General features: G+C 45.6%; 1 protein-coding gene across 2 annotated transcripts in view; it reads right to left on the bottom strand.

Moving 5' to 3' along the window:
• Vwa3a (von Willebrand factor A domain containing 3A) overlaps positions 1 to 18,694 on the bottom strand; it is a 64,531-nt gene extending 45,837 nt beyond the window's left edge. Inside the window, exons 1-5 of one of the 2 annotated variants that reach the window (XM_075972073.1) lie at positions 18,516 to 18,684; positions 18,306 to 18,431; positions 10,376 to 10,499; positions 1,371 to 1,495; positions 1,189 to 1,266 (exon numbers count right to left, since the gene is read on the bottom strand). In XM_075972073.1, the coding sequence (XP_075828188.1) occupies positions 1,189 to 1,266; positions 1,371 to 1,495; positions 10,376 to 10,499; positions 18,306 to 18,319 (341 nt within the window). In that variant the 5' untranslated portion in view covers positions 18,320 to 18,431; positions 18,516 to 18,684. Of the gene's footprint in view, positions 1 to 1,188; positions 1,267 to 1,370; positions 1,496 to 10,375; positions 10,500 to 18,305 lie in introns of both variants that reach the window. The other variant, XM_075972074.1, reaches the window with a different exon arrangement.
• Positions 18,695 to 19,171: the final 477 nt, after the last annotated feature.

The raw sequence follows: 19,171 nt of genomic DNA, 5'->3' as shown, positions 1-19,171 counted from the left end.
TAGTCTGAGTTACATAGACCTTGTCACAAACGAAAGAATGAACTAACTGAACATCATGTAGTTATTTAGAACCTTTCAAACATTCTGACCCCCAAAACTTTCTATAAAATTTATAAGCATTTTGATAAACCCCACTAAGTGAGTGCTGTATGAGCACCTGACTTTTGGTTAAAACTGGTTTGACTTTTGATAATTAGTTTGAGAATAATACAGTGTTTTGGGCAGTTATAAAGATGAAATAAGATTTTGTTGGCAGCCCTTAGCAGAGTTTCTGGCGCATTAATAAATGTTGGCTATTAATTATCATCATAACCTTTTGGGAAACCTTAGGCAGCAATAATTATAGATCACAGATTACTGCAGCTACAGCTGGGATATAATCTTTTTCTTTTGTATTTTTCAAGACAGGGTTTCTCTGTGTAATAGTCCTGGATATCCTGGAACTCCTCTGAAGACCGGTTTGGCTTTGAACTCACAGAGATCCGCTTGCCTCTGCCTCCTGAATGCTGGGATTAAAGATGTGCACCACCACCACCCAGAGTGGGATGGAACCTTAAGACTTTCCTGTGTACTGATTATGGGAAGATGTTTGTGAGTGTGTGTGTGTTTATGTGTGTGTGTACGTGTGAGAGTGTGCACCAGTGTGAACTCAAGTGTGTGTGTATGCTACTTGTGCTATCCAGATTGGTTTGGGTGGGGTTGGGGAAATGGCTCCTCAGTTAAGAGCACTTGGTGATCTTGTAGAGGATCCAGGTTCAATTCCCAGCACCTACCCGGCAGCTCATATCGTCTGTAACTACACTTTTGGGGGAATTCAGCACCCTCTTCTGGACTCTGTGGATACCAGGCACATATAGTGTGCTCACATACATGTAGACAAGACACCCACACACATAAAATAAAATAATTGGTTTGGGAGTTGGGCACATGCCTGTCTGACACACATCTGCAAAGGTGGGAGCCACACCAGTCTGGCAGAGCCCTCGGCCGTTAACCAGCGGATGAAGCTGGGAAGTCTGGGGCATTCATCCAAGGGCACCTGGGAGATGCTAATCTAGTCCAACGCTTTCATTTTACAAGGGTAAATTGTCTACTACCGAAATTGCTGGTTGGTCCCAGTCGTGTGCAGGCCTTGAGATGAGAAAAGGCCTCACGCACAGGGGCACTGGAGAACACTGGGAAACTTACTTGGAAAGCCTTGATTCAAAGTGGCGGATGGTCTGGGCGGAGAAATGCACTCTGGGCACGGCATTGCCAAGCTCGTCCCTGGAAGTGCAAAGGTTTATTTGGGGTTTCTCGGGCTCAGGGCCGGGTGAGCTACTGCCCCCTTGGGGTGCTTGGGGGGAAGGATGGGAGGACGTCAGACTTACAGCTCAACTGTGCCGTGCCTTATCAGGTCAGGCAAGGTGAGTTTCTCAGACTTTAAACTGTGCGTTGAGAGCCAGTCTTCAGAGTCTTCCAGATCTGAGGCCTGAGTTTCCCTTCCCTGCAGCCTCTGCAATGCACGAGCCAGAGTCACACAGTAAACAGTGGGAATCGGGGACACAGGCAAGGGTGCAATTGGTTCCCTTCACACAAACACCCAAGGGATGCGAAGTCTGGGAGACTCTATCTCAAAGTATTCTAAAAAATTCTCCCTGCTAACTGGGAACAGTGGTACATACCAGTAATCACAGCACTTGGGATGCTCATCTGAAGTTCAAAGCCAGCCTGCGCTACAGAGCAAGACCCTGTCTCAAAACACCAACACCAGCAACGCAGCAACCACAAAGCTAATCTCCTTGCTGAGAGAGCATGTGAGCGTGAGGCTGGTAACCCTGGAAACACCACCTTCATATCAGGCCCCAAATGGGGTTCACAGAGTCAAGGGCAGCTCTGCGTGCGTGATCAGACACAATGACCAGACAACCTGATAGTAGAATCACAACTTCTACAGAAAAATGGCCCAGAATGGCTGGGATTTCACCTATGACTGCTAGCTTCTTATGGTTTTGTGCCCCTTCTTCCAACCCAGGATCATCTGGAGAAAGTAAAATATGTTTCCAGAACCAATCAAATAAAATGCCTTTTTCTGTTGAGTCGTTCCCCCCGCTATCCCATGCCGAGAGCTTTTAGACAGAGGTGTTAAAGGAAGCCCTTTCTTCAATTTAAAGTTTTCTATTTCCTATCCTACTGTCAAGTCTTGGCAAACACAAGTCATGTGGTCTGCCTCCCTTGTAGTGGGAGCGGTCTGGATAGATTTCTGGTTTGTTTTCAGTGGGATGATCTTGTTTATTCCCATAGTCGTGGACTCTAGATCTTTTCAGGTAAATTCTGTCCCTAGCATTTTAACAGAGCCTCAGCAAACACTAACCGGTCCAGCAGAGACGGGGCCATTCTAGCTCCACCCCAGAGACCAGAACAGGAGCTGTGAGTGAGTGGGTCCTATTCATCACAGGACTCAGCCATGAAATGCATAATGGCATCTTGTGCCTAGTGACATCTGCGTCATTCAGCACCAAGCTCAGGATTGTGTGTGTGGTCCTGGTAGTGGAATTCAAGCCCTGTGACAAGCACTTAGCACTGATGATGTTTTCCAGAGCCAGAATGTAGACAGTCTTGACTTAAAACTGCATCTGCCTTCTCTCATCTCTCTCTTCTGGGGTATTTCTGAGTCATTGCTTTGAACTGGTCCCATCCTTGGTGCCTGGGCTACAGTGCAAGTGAGAATATTCTTGTCTTCTCACGGTTTGTACTCTAGTGTGGTCAGTGAAAAAGAAAGGAAATCAACATGCAGGAGAGTGTCAGAAAGGAACATTTCTGCTAAGCAGCAGGGAAAGTGGCCAGAATATGACTAGGGTGGTTTGGGAGGCCGCCTGGCTGAGCAGCAGTCAAACAAGGCCTCTGAGCCAGGCACTGAAGGCTAAGAAGGAGCCAGCCCTGAACACAGGCAGAGAGACACATTCCAACTGCAACCATGGAGGCATGGAGGGGCTAGAGTGTGTGAAGGTGAGGGGGCAGTCAAGTGTTGGGGTGTAGTTGTGGTGGTTTGAGTGATTATGGTTCCCATAAGCTCATATGTTTGAATGCTTGGTCCCAATTGGTGAACTGTTTGGGAAGGATTGGGAGGTGTGGCCTTGTTGGAGGAGGCGTGCCACTGGGGGTGGGCTTTGAGGTCTCAAATGCAGGCCCTGCTAGTTGGCCCTCTTCTCTGTCTCGTGGTAGCTGCAGCCTCTGCACGAAAAGCACTCAGTTGCTGTTCTAGCACCATGACTGCTTGCCATGCTGTCTGCCATGAGGGTCATGGGCCCTCTGTAAGCAAGCTCACAACTAAACGCTTTCTTTTATAAGTTGCCATGGTCACGGTGCTTTGCCATGGCAACAGAACACTAAGACGGTGGGAAATCAGAAGTGGTGTGATAAAGGTACAGACTGTACAGGTACAAGCTGCACAAGAGTGCGTGCAAGGCAGGGTCAGCAAGAGGTCGCTGGGTAACAGCGGCTGTCTATGGGCTGCAGAAGGGTCTCAAAGACTGATGGAGTCGGACACAATTCACTTCACCTCATCTCAGGCAAAAGGCTGAGAAGTTGTTGTTCCCTAAGAGTCTGGAATCCAGCTCAGTCCCACTGTGAGACACATAGTGAGATATATACAAAACACACACACACATACACCACACAGATACAAATAAACACATATACACACACCACACAGATAGATACATACCACACAGACACACAGACACACACACCATACAGACACAGATACATATACACACATCACACAGACACATACATACCACACACACACACACCATATAGACACAGATACATATACACACTAATACACACACCACACAGATAGATACATACCACACAGACAGACACACAGACACACACACACCATACAGACACAGATACATATACACACATCACACAGACACATACATACCACACACACACACCATATAGACACAGATACATATTCACACATATACACATATCACACAGAAACATACATGCTACATAGACACACACCACAGACACAGATACATATTTACACATATACACACATCACACAGATGCACACATACCATACACACACATACCACATAGAGATGCAGACACACCATACACACAGACAGATTCACACAGACATATATATGTTGTGGGATATTTGTACAATCTATGAAAATATATTGCTGTGATTGGCATAATAGGCTGAATGGTCAGTAGCTAGGCAGAAGGTACAAGCGGGGCTTCGGAGGCAGAAAGAGGACTTGGAAAGAAGGTGGAGTTGCCTGTTAGATACAGAATATGGGCAGTATGGAGAGGGTAGTTACATATGTCACAATTATAAATGGCACAGTTACATATGGCAATTACATATGGCGCCCAACATCTAGGCACCTATTCCCACAAAGGTTCTGAGAAAGCTGAAACAAACAAACAAACATGGTTTCTTAGTAACCTGGTGCTCGTAGTACACAGAGGCACAGCTCTGCTGTATAGCAAGCACTTGAATAGCTCACGTGCTAAGTAGAAGCAGCGTGCTAAGTCAAAACGCTTGTTACATCCCTCCAACTTCCCAGAGAAGGTGCTTAAATGCAGCTCCTGGTTAAACATAGCTCTCAACTATACTGCAGGTTTAAGGCTGACTCTCATGGATGAAAGGGTGGGCAGTCAGTCAGCCATGTGCTAAGTAGCATGGCAGAGTGGTTTAAAGCTTGGCTCACATGATCAGAGGAGGCATAGGAAAACAGACCAGACCAAAAATATCCTTTAAATGGATACAGTAAAAAAAAAAGGGTATAGACAGTCATAAAAATAATTTAAGATAATAAAATCTTTAAAGACAGAGTAGAGTAATATAAAAAAAATAAGCCACATAAATACAGGAAATACACAGGGTATCTGGATCCTGTATGGTACTATATTGACTTTGAATTTTTTGCATGCTGATGAGTGAATGGCAGCTGCTGAGAGACGCTGGATTGTCTCTCATGAAGAAACTGCTGAATTAAATCAGCTTATATAATTTAGGGATGTCTTAACTTTAGAATGGAAATCAGTATATGTGTTACGTTGGGGGGGAGGATATGCTCTTGTTTCCACAGGAAACAAAAAGCTACGGATTGCTTCAAAATTAATAAAGATCAGATTTGATGGGGGGAGACCTCCTGAGGATTTGGCTATAGACATGAGGGAAAAAGCCAAGAAAGACTACAGGACAGGTGGTGTATAAATTGATTCCTTGTCATAGGAACAGCTCTGAGACTGGAAGAGACATGATAAACCTTGCTGGCTACAAAGTTCTCATGACTTATTATTATATGACATCCTTTCATATGGCATGGATAGAGATTTATATTATAAAGTTATGGTTATATTAAAGTTATATAGTTATGGTTATAAAGTCCAGACAGAACTTATAAAGTTTACAAATGCCTTCTCATTGTTCGAACATAGAACAACAAAAAAATCACCTTTAGCTGACTTGTGCACACTGCCCAACCTATATTTGTGTTAATGCAGATATACATGTTACCTTTAAAAGTTTGTGTGTTTTCAGAAAAAAAGGACCAGACACCAAATAAGACAAGTAGCCCAGGTGATTCAACCTCTCAGAGTGCCTCTGCTGCACTTTCCTCAAAATTCTGCATTCAGAACAACTTCAAAGCTGCTAGATAAGATGGTCCAGCCTCACTTACTACTCCAGCCAGGACTTCAGATAAGTCCTGCACTTTCCCATTACACAGAGACTGGACAACAAATGATACAGCTAGCTCTCCTAGGACTTGATCATTATCCCAATTTTACCAGGGTCCCCTAAAGGTGCTATTACCCCTAGACAACAAAAAACTGTCTACATTCCCAATAGGTGGGATGGGTGGTTTTTGGTGTTTAGGTGGATTATGGATGTTCCTCATCTTTTGGGGGGTTCATTAAAAGTTGTTCTTGGTCATGATCAGGAAAAAAAGATGAACAAAGATTAGATTCAGGCATCTCTTTCTGAAGGGAAAAGGGAGATACAGAATGATGGGATAAAAGGGTAGATTGTTGAGTCTACTTTGAATAACCACTAGTCTCAAATATTTGACATTGGTATGGATTTTTATATATTGATATAAATTTAAGGTTATTTTTTTCTATACTGCATTTATGTTTCTACTCTTGTTTAAGGTACTGTACCTATGTAGCTCATTTAAAAATGTAATGTATAATTAAGAAATATAGGTTAGTAGTTAGCCATCTATAATGATTGAACTTGTAGTTATGTTAGGTATGCTTTCAAGGTTAAACAGACATATACTTTAGATAGATAGGTGGTCTTCAGAGACCTACAGAATATGACACTTAAAATGTTTTAATAACCCTAAGGCTGTTCATGAGAGTGAGATACATCTGCTCCTGGTAGCACCAATTTATTTCAAAAAAGGATGATGGGCATCGAAGAACCTCCATAGGGAGTTTGTTTTCACTGTGGCAAAGTTAGCCATCTGGGCAAGAAACTGCCCTTGCCTCAATTGCTGACAGTATGCTGTTCAAACTGGATAAGCAGGACACAAAACAAGGTAACTGCTGAACTTTGCCAAGACAAGGTAGGACAGTCCTTTAAAATTCTTGCTTCACAAAAAAGTCTTGTTAGATATTATAGGCCCGTGGGATGAAGAAGGATGCTGTCAACATTGCAGAGGAGTGTTGGGTGACTGTCCAGGCAGTCAGATGTCTTTGTTTACTCAGGTAACATTATATCCCTCTTAGATCTTTGATGGAGTTGAAGACAAGATAGTTACAGTTTTCCTTGGTTCCAAATTCAGAAAAGAATCTCACAAAAGAGGTATAAAGTATATAAGGTTGAGAGATATAAAAGCTTAAATTGTTTAGGAAAATGTTTTGAGGGGACTAGAGAGATGGCTCAGCAGTTAAGAGCACTGACTGCTCTTCCAGAGGACCCAGATTCAACTCCCAGCACCCACATGGAAGCTCACAACTGTCTGTAACACTAGTTCAAGGGGCACCCTCATACAGACATGCAGACAAAATACCATTGCACATAAAATAAAGATAAAAAGTTTTAAAAAAAAGAAAATGCTTTGAGGTCTAAAATGATAGTTTTAGGATGGTAATACAAGTTATGATAGAAAAAGGTTTAGGCATAAAACTTTAAATTCACCAAGATAAGATAGATAATATTTTCTCCAAACATGCCAAATACAAATGAACTAGACATCGTGAATGTAATCCCTTCCCAACAATTATTCTTATTGTATAAGTTTTACTATGTCTGAGTCAAAACCTTTCCTTTTTATTTAGACAGAAGGGGGACATGTTGTGGGATATTTGTATACGGTATGAAAATGTATTGCTGTGATTGGGTTAATAAAAATCTGAATGACTAATAGTTAGGCAGGTGGTATAGGCGGGACTTCTAGAGACAGAGAGAACTCCGGGAAGAAGGCAGAGTCACCAGCCAGACATGGAGGAAGCAGCATGAGCAGTATGGAGAGATGAGGTAACGAGTTACACATAGAATGTAGATTAAAATAAATTTAAATTATAAGAGCTTAATTTAAATTATAAGAGCTAGTGCTAAGGCCAAGCTTTCATAATCAATAGTAAGTCTCCGTGTCATTATTTGGGAGCTAGCAGTACAGAGAAAGACTTGTTACACATTACTACACACATACATACCACACATACACATGCACGCACATATGCACACATACACATTATGTGAAATGGAAATGGCCTGAGTTTAGCTCAAAGGTCCCTTCTGGGTACATACTTGACCTTGGTGGTCTGTCTTTGGACTTGCATGTGTCAGGGCTCTCTCTGGAGTGGGCAAGGTGCTGGTCCGAGGCTGAAATCTGTCTACTGCAGGGGAATGGCACTCTGCAGAGAACAGAGGACACAGGAGGAGCACAGCACATGGGCGTCTCCGTGTCTCCGCTTTCTTGCGAAGCAGTGTCCCCTTCTCCTTAGCTGTGTGAGGCTAGGGCACAGAATGTGAGTGACTCGGAGCTTCTCTGCACCCAGTTCTCAAAGGGGAGGTTCTTTGCACTCAGATTTGGTTGTCAGCGGAGGGCTGGCACCAAACAAAGACAGCGAAAATAAAAGGCTGTTAGCACATTCCAGCTCCCTGGTGTCGCTCACCTTGCATTCTTTCCCAAGACCTGTTTAGTTCCGAAAAGAAATTAGCAAGTGCTCTCAGGATGTGTGAAAACACACTCCTAATGACTGCAAACACCAATACCGCGCCTAGGACGTGCATGCGGTGCACTCTAGTAAAGTTAAGTAATCCCGGGAGAGCGTCACTTTTCTGACGAGGAAGCCGAGGCAGAGAACTGAAGTCATTTGTCCAAGGTCACACAGCTAACGAGGGTGGCGGAGCTGGGGTTCACTGGAAAGCTCTATCAAGTCAAGCTTATAGCCAGCACACTCTGAACATCAACTCCAGTGTCTGCATAAGAGTCCTTCTCATTGTGGGATTCAACCCCAAGAAAGCCCCTCCTGCCTTTGAGAGGCTCGGTGCCAGAGATCACACACAGTCCCAGGCCTACGCTTCAGGAAACCAGGCTCTGTATCCTGTGACCACTAGGTGGCACTGCTTCCTTCCAGGACACCTTGCATATGACACTGATCATGCACCCTTTTCCTTCCCATCTTGCACTTGAAATGGTGTGACATGTTTTAGGCTGTGGCTTTTGCCCTGCAGATACCTGAAAGCCCATCCCTACAAACATTGCTTGTGACTGAGGGCCCTGCTGCTATTCTGTTGAAGTGCACACTTTCCATTTAAAAAAAAAAAAATATATGTATGTATATGTATATGCATATATATGTGTGATGTGTATATATATCTTTCAGTACTATATTTACTTATTTATTATAAATCTATATATTGGTTGTTCTAGATAGGGTCTCTATGTGTAGCCCTGCCTGTCCTGGAACTTGCTTTGTACACCAGGCTGGCCTTGAACTCAGAGATCTGCTTGCCTATGCCCCCTGAGAGCTGGGATTAAAGGCGTGTGCCACCATGCCCAGCTCATACAATATATCTTCATCATGTTTTCCCCATGCCCGAACTCCTCCCAGATCTTCCTCCAACTTTATGCTCTCTCTTGGAAAAACTACAAAAACGAAAATTAAAACAAGCAAACAAGAATCCATTAAGACAAAAAAACATGCCCAAACAAAACACAAAATTCTACAAGTAATTAAAATAATAAAGTTCCTTTTGTGTTGGCCAGCTACACCTAGGCATGGGGCCTGCCCAGGAGTGTGGCTGATATACCCAGCGTTCCGTTGGAGAGACTGACTTTCCCTTTGCCTGTGGGCATCAGCTGCAAGTAGGTTCTTGGCTGGGGTGGGACCTTGTGTCTGAAGTGGACACTTTGCATGGAGAGCACTACGGGCTCAGCGTTGGGCAACCAGAACTCTCCCACTGCTGAGAGGAGAAACGAGAGACCTGTCTCTATCTGATAAAGTCAGGTGTGTCCCACAGCTGGAAAGGGAGTTGCTCTGGTATGAAATCAGATGAAACAAAGACCCACGTCACTGGCAACTGATGTCACTGAGCGATTTCTTCTTAGAACTACCCATAGATCCTCATTTCTTTTTCTTTTTCCTTTTTAGAAATAGTGTTATGTATCCCAGGCTGGCCTCAAACTCACTCTGTAGCAGAGAGCTGAGTTTGGCCTCCAATTCCTGATCCTCTTGCCTCCACCTCTAGAGTGCTGGGATTTTAGGTCAGTGCCACCATGCTTGGTTTCCTTGTTTCCATTACTTGAGAAACGTAGACGCTGGCTCCTTTTCTGGTTGTTTAGTTGCTGGCATCATAACTATAGGGCTGGACATCCTTTGGGTGGTGTCTTTGTAGTCTGGTGTGGGTTAGCAGGTAGCTGTTGCCTGCCTTGCACTCCCAACCTGGAAGGACAATGGCTTCCACAGAAGAGAGAATTCTGAGTCGTGAACGACTGTAGGAAGATAGTTCACTTCCACTCGGAGCGAGTCTGAAACCAGCGTGGCGCTTTTGCTTTCTTTCCTTAAGTTAAGCCTTCCCACAGTGCTTCCTGAAGTGGACTTCCGGACCTAGCTCTTATGGAGTCTTACAAGGAAATCTCAGCAAGGGAAGCTTTCAAATCAAATGCTTCAGGCTTTGATAATGAAACCAGAATTCTCACAGGCTCCTAAATACCTAACCGTGTTCCTGGAGGCTGAAGGGCTCTATGGGCAGTATAGAAGAGAAGCTCCCTATTTCTGTATAAACCTAGGGGCTAGAGAGGAATGCTTGATGACATTCACATTCCTACTGAAGGAAGAATTCAGTACATCCCACATCCCCTGCGGATTTGAAAGCATCACTGGTGAACGGAAGCACTATGGTTGTTACCAGTAGGTCCTGGGTCTGGTTAACGTGTGTCACCAGCAATCCATCATCTGGATTTTGGGCACGTGCATTCATGGCCTTCTGGTCCAGTTGCTTCTGTGGATCTCTGTCAGTCTTTCTGTCCATGCTACAAAACAAAGTGATGATCAGTGCTCGACACCATGGCACCTCTCTGCCAGGAGTGTCTCCCCCACCCCGACCCCAGCACCTGGCTTCTAAAAGGACCCAGAAACACTTTTAGTTCTGTGTGGAAATTGAAAGGATTACTACAGAGTTTTGATTTTAAAAAATGTGGTTTATGAGTTTTTGTTTTGTTTTTTACAGTTTAGGTTGATCTCAAAAGCCCTAGTCTATGTTAAGATGTAGCAGTGACCATTTATCTGGTCTCTCTTCAGGATTCATTCCCCCTCGATTCTCATGAGCAAACTCTTGCTGTTATTGTCATTTAGAACTCCAGAGAATCATATTTATTAGGTATTTCCTAGAAATGTCTTACCCTGACTATGGAAGATATGACTGCTTTGAGCTGTCATCACGAAACCACCTAACCTTCCTCTCTGACTGCTGCGAGACTAGGAAGCAACCTTTAGACAGTGTTTTCCGGAGTGCACAGGAGACTCCTCAGACACCTGCCGGCTGTAAGGCTCTGTGCTCCATGCTGAGGGCACAGCAGTCAACAAGGTGACAGTCACTCCCTTTGCACTTCATTTCTTCCGAGACAGGGCCTCTCTATGTAGCCCTGGCTGTTCTAGAACACACAACATAGACTAGGCTGGCCTCCGCTCTTCCGGGGCCATCTTACACATGCTTAAGATTTGAACCGTAGCCACCCTCAGTGACTCTCATCAAGAACCCAGAATCTATGATTCCAGATCTTGTATTCTGAACTGAAGAGCCACCCCTCCCCACCCTATCCCCTGCTCTCATCCCTCATCTCCCAAGCCACACCCTTGTAAAGAGACTTTCCAGGGTGAATTGGAATGGTCACAACTTTGTGATTGTGGGGAGTTAGAATGGCTGAGATTTAAAATCAAATTATTTGGGGCAGTCTTTAGTGTACTTAATTCTCCACCACTGTGTCTGATCTAACATTCTTTGAACTGCCAGGCAAACCCTTTAGAATGAATGTATTAAGAGACTCCTAGCTGATGAACTAACCTAACTCCATTTTAAGATTAGAAGCCATCTTGTTACAAGGTCAAAATAAGTCACTCCTGTTTTCTGTAAAAAGTTCGAATCATGTCTTGACCCTTTTTTCTGGAATCTGACTCAATCCCTGACAATATTCTGACCTCTACCCTGATAAAATAAAAATATCTGTCAAATAATTTTGAGATGTTCTGCCAAATTCCTATATAACTAAATTCCTCTGAAAATCCCGATCCTTGGAAACCCCCAAGCTTTGCAGTTTTGGGGCTACAAAGCTCCACTTCTCCTCTGTTTGGGGCCGACCTCTCAATCCCATAGTTATAGAGAGACAGTCACCGGCCCAGCAATATTGTGTATATATAATAAAGTTTGCTATAAATTTGGCTAATTTGGGTAATGGCCTTTACTCTCGTTTGGTGGGATTAATACAGCTTCCACAAACCTAAGACTGTTATCTGATAACATTCATAGGTTTCCCTCATGTACTTGTAACCTACCTGATGGACAAGTATCATTGTAAAATGCCTTAGCTCAAGACTCTTTGATTATGAAAGTTCACACACCACTTAAACACAGGAATTTTGTTCCTGGGCCATGGTCACTCACAGCAGCTCAGAAGAAGCCACCTCGCACTCCCTTTTAGTTGGAAGCTGTATCTTGAATCCAGTGTTCAATGGCACTGGTTCTTTCTGCTGGAGAATTCAAACTTGCTTCACCCAAGATGGAAGCTGTAACATTCCATATAGACCTGCTCTCTTCTCCAGTTCTCTGGCTTAGAGAAGCCACCATCTTTGAGTCAAAACCTTCAACCTGTTCTTGATGCTCATTCCCGATACGTAACCCATTCTCTAATCTCGTTCATCTTACGTCTCCCAAACGTCTCCATCCACCCTGGTCTCTCTAGGCATTTTCTACCCCTCCCCACTATTTTCACAGGTTTTTCAATGGTATGTATTAGTTACATATGATAATGGGTTTGATTTTGATTTGTACATGTATACAATTTTTTTTTTGAGAAAGGGTCTCAGTGTGCAGCCCTGGTTGTCTTGGAACTCACTATATAGACCAGGCTGGCTTTGAACTCACAAAGATCCACCTGAGTGCTGGGATTGAAGATGTGAGCTACCATACCCAGTTATATAATGTACTTTGGTATTTATCTTTCCCCTTCTGCTTGAAACAGTCAAACAGAGGTGTCCCCCCCCCCCCGCCACAAGCTCCAACCAGTCCAATAAAAATATAAAGTCTTGTCTTTATTTTTAATTAATTAATTAATTGTTGAGCCCTGGCTGTCCTGGAACTCGTTTTATAGACCAGGCTGGCCTCGAACTCACAGAGATCCTCCTCCCTCTACCTCCTAATTGCCTTTACTTTTTCTTCATCCCCCCCTCCCCCATAATTCTAATGACCCAGTGTGTTTAATCAGAGTTGCTCAGGAGCAGGGGCACCTTACGGAGCTGAGGGGACCAAGCTTGTGGAGTTTTGTACTAATAACTGCAGTTGCGGTGTTCGAGAGTTGCAGTAGCCACGTCATACCTGAGAGAAAATCCTCCACAACCTTCCCCACCTCTTCCACCTCCCATGTTCTTTTTGCCTCCTTGTCTGTGGTGTTCTTTGAGCAGTAGAAGTCCTCTGATATCCGGGTCACAGGTAGCTGCAGGGTACTGTGACTGGCCTGGCTGCAACCCCTCAGGTTGCTACCTAATTGATTCACTTTATTAGGTAGAGGGCTTTTTGTTTGAAACAAGGTTTCTCCGAGTAGCCCTGGCTGTCCTGGAACTTGCTCTGTAGACCAGGCAAGCCTCAAACTCGGAGATCTGCCTGCCTCTCCCTTTTGAGTGTTGAGATTAAAGGTGTGCACCACTACAACCTAGCTGATAGAGGTCTCATTACACAGAGAAAACCTGTCTCGAAAAACAAAAACAAAACAAACAAAAGCTCATGAATTCACTGTTAGCACCCATTTTCACTGGCCAAAGGCTTTCCTCTATTTCTAGGGTGGAGTGTAACACCATAAGATGGCTTTCCAGACCCCACATGGTTGGGCTGGGGGCCACTGAGCTCTCCAGAGCTCCCACCCCGTCACTGCTCTCCCACCATGGCCATGGGAGGTCCTACAATGCTGTACAGTTCCTTTTACCATGGGACCCATTCACCTATTATTGTCTGCACTCCAGAACATTCTTCTCCTGGCCCCACACATTCCCTGCCTTTGATGTTTCAGCTAAGCTACCATGGCCTCTAAGAAACTCTCCAGCCTTCCTTTCCGGCTCAGGATCCTTCCTTCTATGTGGCTTTTCATACACCTGTGACCCTCCCTTTGAGGACATTCATTTTAGCTTGGACTCACAATCACTAGTATGACGTTTGAAAACCAGCATTGTAGCTGGATGGTGTTGGCACACATCTTTAATCCCAGCACTCAGGAGGCAGAGGCAGGCAGATCTCTGTGAGTTCAAGGCCAGCCTGGTCTCCAGAGTTCCCTAACAGTCAGAACTACACAGAGAAATCCTGTCTCGAAAAACAAACAAATAAAATAAAACCAGCTAACCAACCAACCAAAACAAAACAATCGGGCACCGTTCCTTTTAAACCGTAACTGCATAAGAGTAGAAGATGAGGCCAGGATTGTGTTTGTTGTTTTGGAGTCAGGTGACAAGTCACGGCTTTGACTGTGCAGGTTTTCCTGCCTCAGCCCTTTGAGTGCTGGGATTACAGGTGTGGCACCATCTCCAGGGAAAAGACAGGACAGAAGGGACAGAGCGGGTCTTGCTTCTTGGATTTCTATTTATCCCAGGAACTTGTAGAACTCACTCACTGTCTACTTTTAGGTCCTGTGAGATAGACAACTCATTTCAATTCCCTCCCCTCCCCAGTAAACACGCTGGCTCATGAACCTGTCTGTCCCTTGTATCTCTCCCTCCCCACCAAACTCTAAGACACAGGCTGAACAGGGCTGCGGCATCACCGTGAACTCAGGGCTCCTTAGCTTATGCCAGTTGGCAGCTGTTAGTTCCTTTCGGTTCTGTGACTTTCACTTAGTGGTTGCTTGTTTTCAGGGAAGCACCAGGACAAAGCGGCTTCTCCTCAGCTAGATTTCCTTGGAGATCATTCCGAGGGCAGAGATGGTGAAAACCTCCCAGAACACGGGCACCTGCAACCCCGGGGTCTTGGTTCTTTTTCCTTGGGGAGTGATTAACAGTTTTCAGTGAATTAATAGTCCTAACCCTCTAGATTCTGGGTTACTTGGGGGCAAAAGGAGGTCTGACTACATAAAGCTACCAAAGCAGTGTTAGAAAGAGCCCTGAACTTTTGGTTTTTCAGTTGAGAACTGGATGGGAATTGTACTCACCACCCTGCCCACTGACTCCACTGTCAAAAGCTGGGGGTGGAAGGTGGGGCAGATGGACAGAAAGAGGGAGGGAAACTGTTCAGACTATATTGTGTAAGAAAAGAATCTGTTTAATAAAAGGGAAAAGTAATCTTTTTTCATACAAACAAACAAAACACGGACCAAAACCAAGCTGAGGGAGGAAAGGGTTTGTTTCAGCTTTGCTTGTTTCCGGGTTCCAGCCCATCATCCACGGAGGCCAAGGCAGGAATCCAGAGGTGGGAACTGAAGCAGGGGCCACGAAGGCTTGTTCCCCAGAGCTTTCTGTTCCGGCTGCTTCCTGATCCAGTCCAGGACCACCTGCCCAGAGGTGGCACCACCCACAGTGGGCTGGGCCTTCTTACGTCATTTAATCAAGAAAGCGTTTGAGGCATTTTCCCACAAGGTCTCTTTTTCCCCAGACAACGGGAGTTTGTGACAGGCTGTTAAGAGCCAACCAGCACAGTTGCTAAACCATGAGCTGCACCTTGGAGCACTTCAGTGTGGGGTTGGGAGCGGCCATTCACCCCCTTCACTTCCGTAGTGTGCTTCTTGGGGGCCAGAGAGCGCTGCCTTCCCGTAGGCTTGTCTGAGTCCCTAACTGAAGCCGCACACCTCTGCAAACCGCTGCAATGTCGCTCTCCTCTCTGTAGCCTGTGTCTGTATCTCACCTTCTCCGTGTTTACTGTTTGCTCCCTTTCTCCCTCTGGAGATACTTGCGGGCAGGAGCGCTGAAACGTTCACCACTAGACTGTTGTGTATAAACAGAGCCTAGCGAGCAGCAGCTGCTGAGCAAGGCTCAATGGGCAGAGTAGCACAGCCCTAGGGAGTAGGCTTGGGGCTCATGCGCTTTAATTTTTAAAAAGATTTATTTTACTCGTTTGAACATTTTGCTTGCCCTGTATGTGTGTGTCTGGGCCTGAAGGAGGTCAGAAGAGGGCAGTGGACCCCTGGAACTGAAGTTACGGTTGTGAGCTTCCATTTGGGTGCTGGGAACTGAACCCAGGTCCTCTGGAAGAGCAGCCAGTGCTCTTCCCTGCTGAGCCCTCTGTTCTCACCCTTAATCTACAGAGCCTGCTGCTCTCTGGGTTCCTCGGCTCCCCTGTTGTCAGTGTATGTAATGTGCTGTCTCTTGGCTCTAAATCTTATGCAAGGAGAAAACCCACCAGATAAAGGAGAATGTCAGGATGACCCCCAGGACAAACTGGCTACTGAAGTGTACTTTTATGAGAAAACATCTTTAATCCACGAGGAAAAAAAACTTTTTAAAAATGCCATCTTCGTTGAGCATAGGGACACATGTCTTTAATCCCACCAATTGGTGGACAGAGGCAGGCAGGTATCTGTGAATTAGAGGCTAGCCTGGTTTACATAGTGGGCCAAGACAGCCAGAGCTACATCATGAGACCCTGTGTTAGTAAAAATAAAAAAATAAAGGGGCTGAGTAAAAATAAAAAAATAAAGGGGCTGGAGAGATGGCTCAGTGGTTAAGAGCATTGCCTGCTCTTCCAAAGGTCCTGAGTTCAATTCCCAGCAACCACATGGTGGCTCACAACCATCTGTAAAGAGGTCTGGCGCCCTCTTCTGGCCTTCAGGCATACAGACAGAATATTGTATACATAATAAATAAATAAATAACAATAAAAAATAAAATAAAATAATGCTATCCTCATAACTCATGAGGACCTAGAGCCGCTCTTGACAGCCTGACGAATGCCTGTTCCTCTCTCCGTGGGTGCAGGATCCCCCCCAGTCCGCATCTACCCTCTCTCCGTGGATGCGGGATCTCCCCCGGTCAGCATCTACCCTCTCTCTGCGGGTTTGGGGTCTCCCCTACTTAGCATCTACCCCTTTCTCCTCCAGTTCAGGCTGTTGTCTGGGGGCCCAATAAGTCTCAGCATCCATTTTCCGATCACTGTGATCGGCTTCAATGCAGGGGTGGAGTTCAGCAGGAATGCACTGGGGTTGTACTGCCCTGCATGACTGCGAAGCCCAGAGGAGAGTCTTTGAACTGATCCCTTGGGCAGATTAGCATTTTGGTCAAAGCACATTGTTACTGTATTAAAGAAGGCCTGGGGCTAACTTCAGGTGGTTAACAGCTGAAGCTAGGATGCTCCCAAATATTTATTCATGAAAGGCCGTCTGGAGGGCTGACATTTTTACACTTAACCTATGTTTTTATTTAGTGTATATGAATGTGTACAGGTGTGTGTGTGTGTGTGTGTGTGAATGTGTGTGTGTGTGTGTGTGTGTGTGAATGTGTGTGTAACTGCACGTACATGCCAGTGTAACTGCGGCCAAGGGACAACTTGGAGTTCTTTCCTTCCACCATGTGGGTCCCAGGAATCAAGCTTAGGTTGTCGGGTTGGTGGCAAATGCCTTTATCTGCTGAGCAATCTCATTGGCTCAGAGCTTGTTTTGCTATTGCTGTAGATTTAAATGTTTACTTTTACTTTATGCATATGATTTAATTTGCTTCTTTGTTTTCAAAACAGGGTTTCTCTGTGTACCAGTTTTGGCTGTCCTGGAACTCACTATATAGATGATCAGGCTGGCCTTGAACTCAAAAAACCCACCTGCCTCTGCCTCCTGAGTGCTAGGATTACAGGTATGTGTCACTATCACCCAGCTCGTATGGTTTAATTTTTAAAATGATTTATTTGATTGGTTTGAGCATTTTGCTTGCTCTGTATGTGTGTGTCTGGTCCTGAAGGAGGTCAGAAGAGGGCAGTAGACCCCTGGAACTGGAGTTACAGTTGTGAGCTTCCATTTGGGTGCTGGGAACTGAACCCAGGTCCTCTGGAAGAGCAGCCAGTGCTCTTACCTGCTGAGCCCCATCTCTCCACTGCCCAGGGCTTGCTTGCTTATTATTTATTTATTTTATTTTATTTTCGAGACAGGGTTTCTCCATAGCTTTTGGTTCCTGTCCTGGAACTAGCTCTTCTAGACCAGGCTGGCCTCGAACTCACAGAGATCCACCTGCCTCTGCCTCCCGAGTGCGTGGCACACACCTTTAATCCCAGCTCTCAGGAGCCCGGGCTTGTTTTTTAAGTGCGGAAACCCAAGGCCTTCCGTTCCTTCAGAATCCATTCCTTGTTTGTCTTCTCCCCATTCACCCTTCTCTGCTCCCTGGCAGCGGCTGCTCATACACCTTCCTCTTCCCTAGCGTCCTTAAGCCATGCTTGTTTCCATAAACACTTTACTCCCGCGGTCTGCCAAGAAACCCCAGAATCCTATTTGTTACCCCAAGCCCCACATGGAAACCCCGGAAGTCCTGCTTTCCCTGCACTCACACATACCCAGCTGCCTTGGCATCTGCCAGAGCCCCAGCACCGAGTACACCAATCTTTCCCATTTGGCCAGTGCGTAACCAACCACTCTCCCTTTCCACTTGCCAACCCTTGTGACACTCACCTGCGTTTCTGCATTTCTTCATTTATGTCCTCATCTTTGGGAGAAGGCACAGCAGGACGCCTCTTCTCCTGGCTCCCACTTCTCCTTGCTCCAAGCTCCTCCAAACAACTCTATGGTGCCACTTGCCTGTGAGATAAGTGTTAGCTGTCTCCAAGGTAACAGGCTGCACCTCGGCAGCTTGAGGCCAGGAATGGCAAAGATCTTGCTCACCCCAGGGAAGAAGGGGCCGCTAGGCTGTTGCAAGCTTCCGTGGCAGGTTAACCTGCATTTCTTCCCCTCTGGGTCAGCCCAGTCTACAGGTTTAGGCCGGTAGAGCCCCGCTGCCTTCTTGTGGTAGGACTGGAGGAAAGATACACCAGAAGCTTTCCTCTTCAGTTCCCCCGGAGACCTGGAGCAAACCCAGGGAGAGATATTTGGCAGTCTCCGCCCACACCAGGCCCCGCCCCGCCCGTAGTCAGCTATGGACAGCAGGCCAGTGACTCCTGGGCGAGGTGCTGTGAGGTTATTCACTCCCGCGGCTCCTAAAGCTACAGTGTGGCAACGGGCCCTTTAACAAGGGCCTCGAGCGATTGTGATGTAACCAGCGCTTGGCACACGGTGTCACAGCCTCTGAATCCTTCTTCAGAGGCAGAAGGAGATGAGGGGGTTTACCTAAGGTCCAGCAGTTAGAAAGTAGCTAAGCTCTTTGATCTCAGTCACTCTTTAGTTGGTCTTCATTGCTGGAACCTTTCACTTCGGAAGTTGGAACTCCTGCTACTTGGGGACTTAACTTTCAGGTGTTCAGTCCAGGCTGGGTCAGCAACAACCAAACTTCCCAAACGGAAGCTGTTGAGTGATTGTAAGGTTCTCCGGGTTCCAAACACCCT

The sequence above is a fragment of the Microtus pennsylvanicus genome, chromosome 5 (genome assembly GCF_037038515.1).
Source record: "Microtus pennsylvanicus isolate mMicPen1 chromosome 5, mMicPen1.hap1, whole genome shotgun sequence".
Classification (NCBI taxonomy): Eukaryota; Metazoa; Chordata; class Mammalia; order Rodentia; family Cricetidae; genus Microtus; species Microtus pennsylvanicus.
This window is presented reverse-complemented; position numbering and strand designations above follow the sequence as displayed.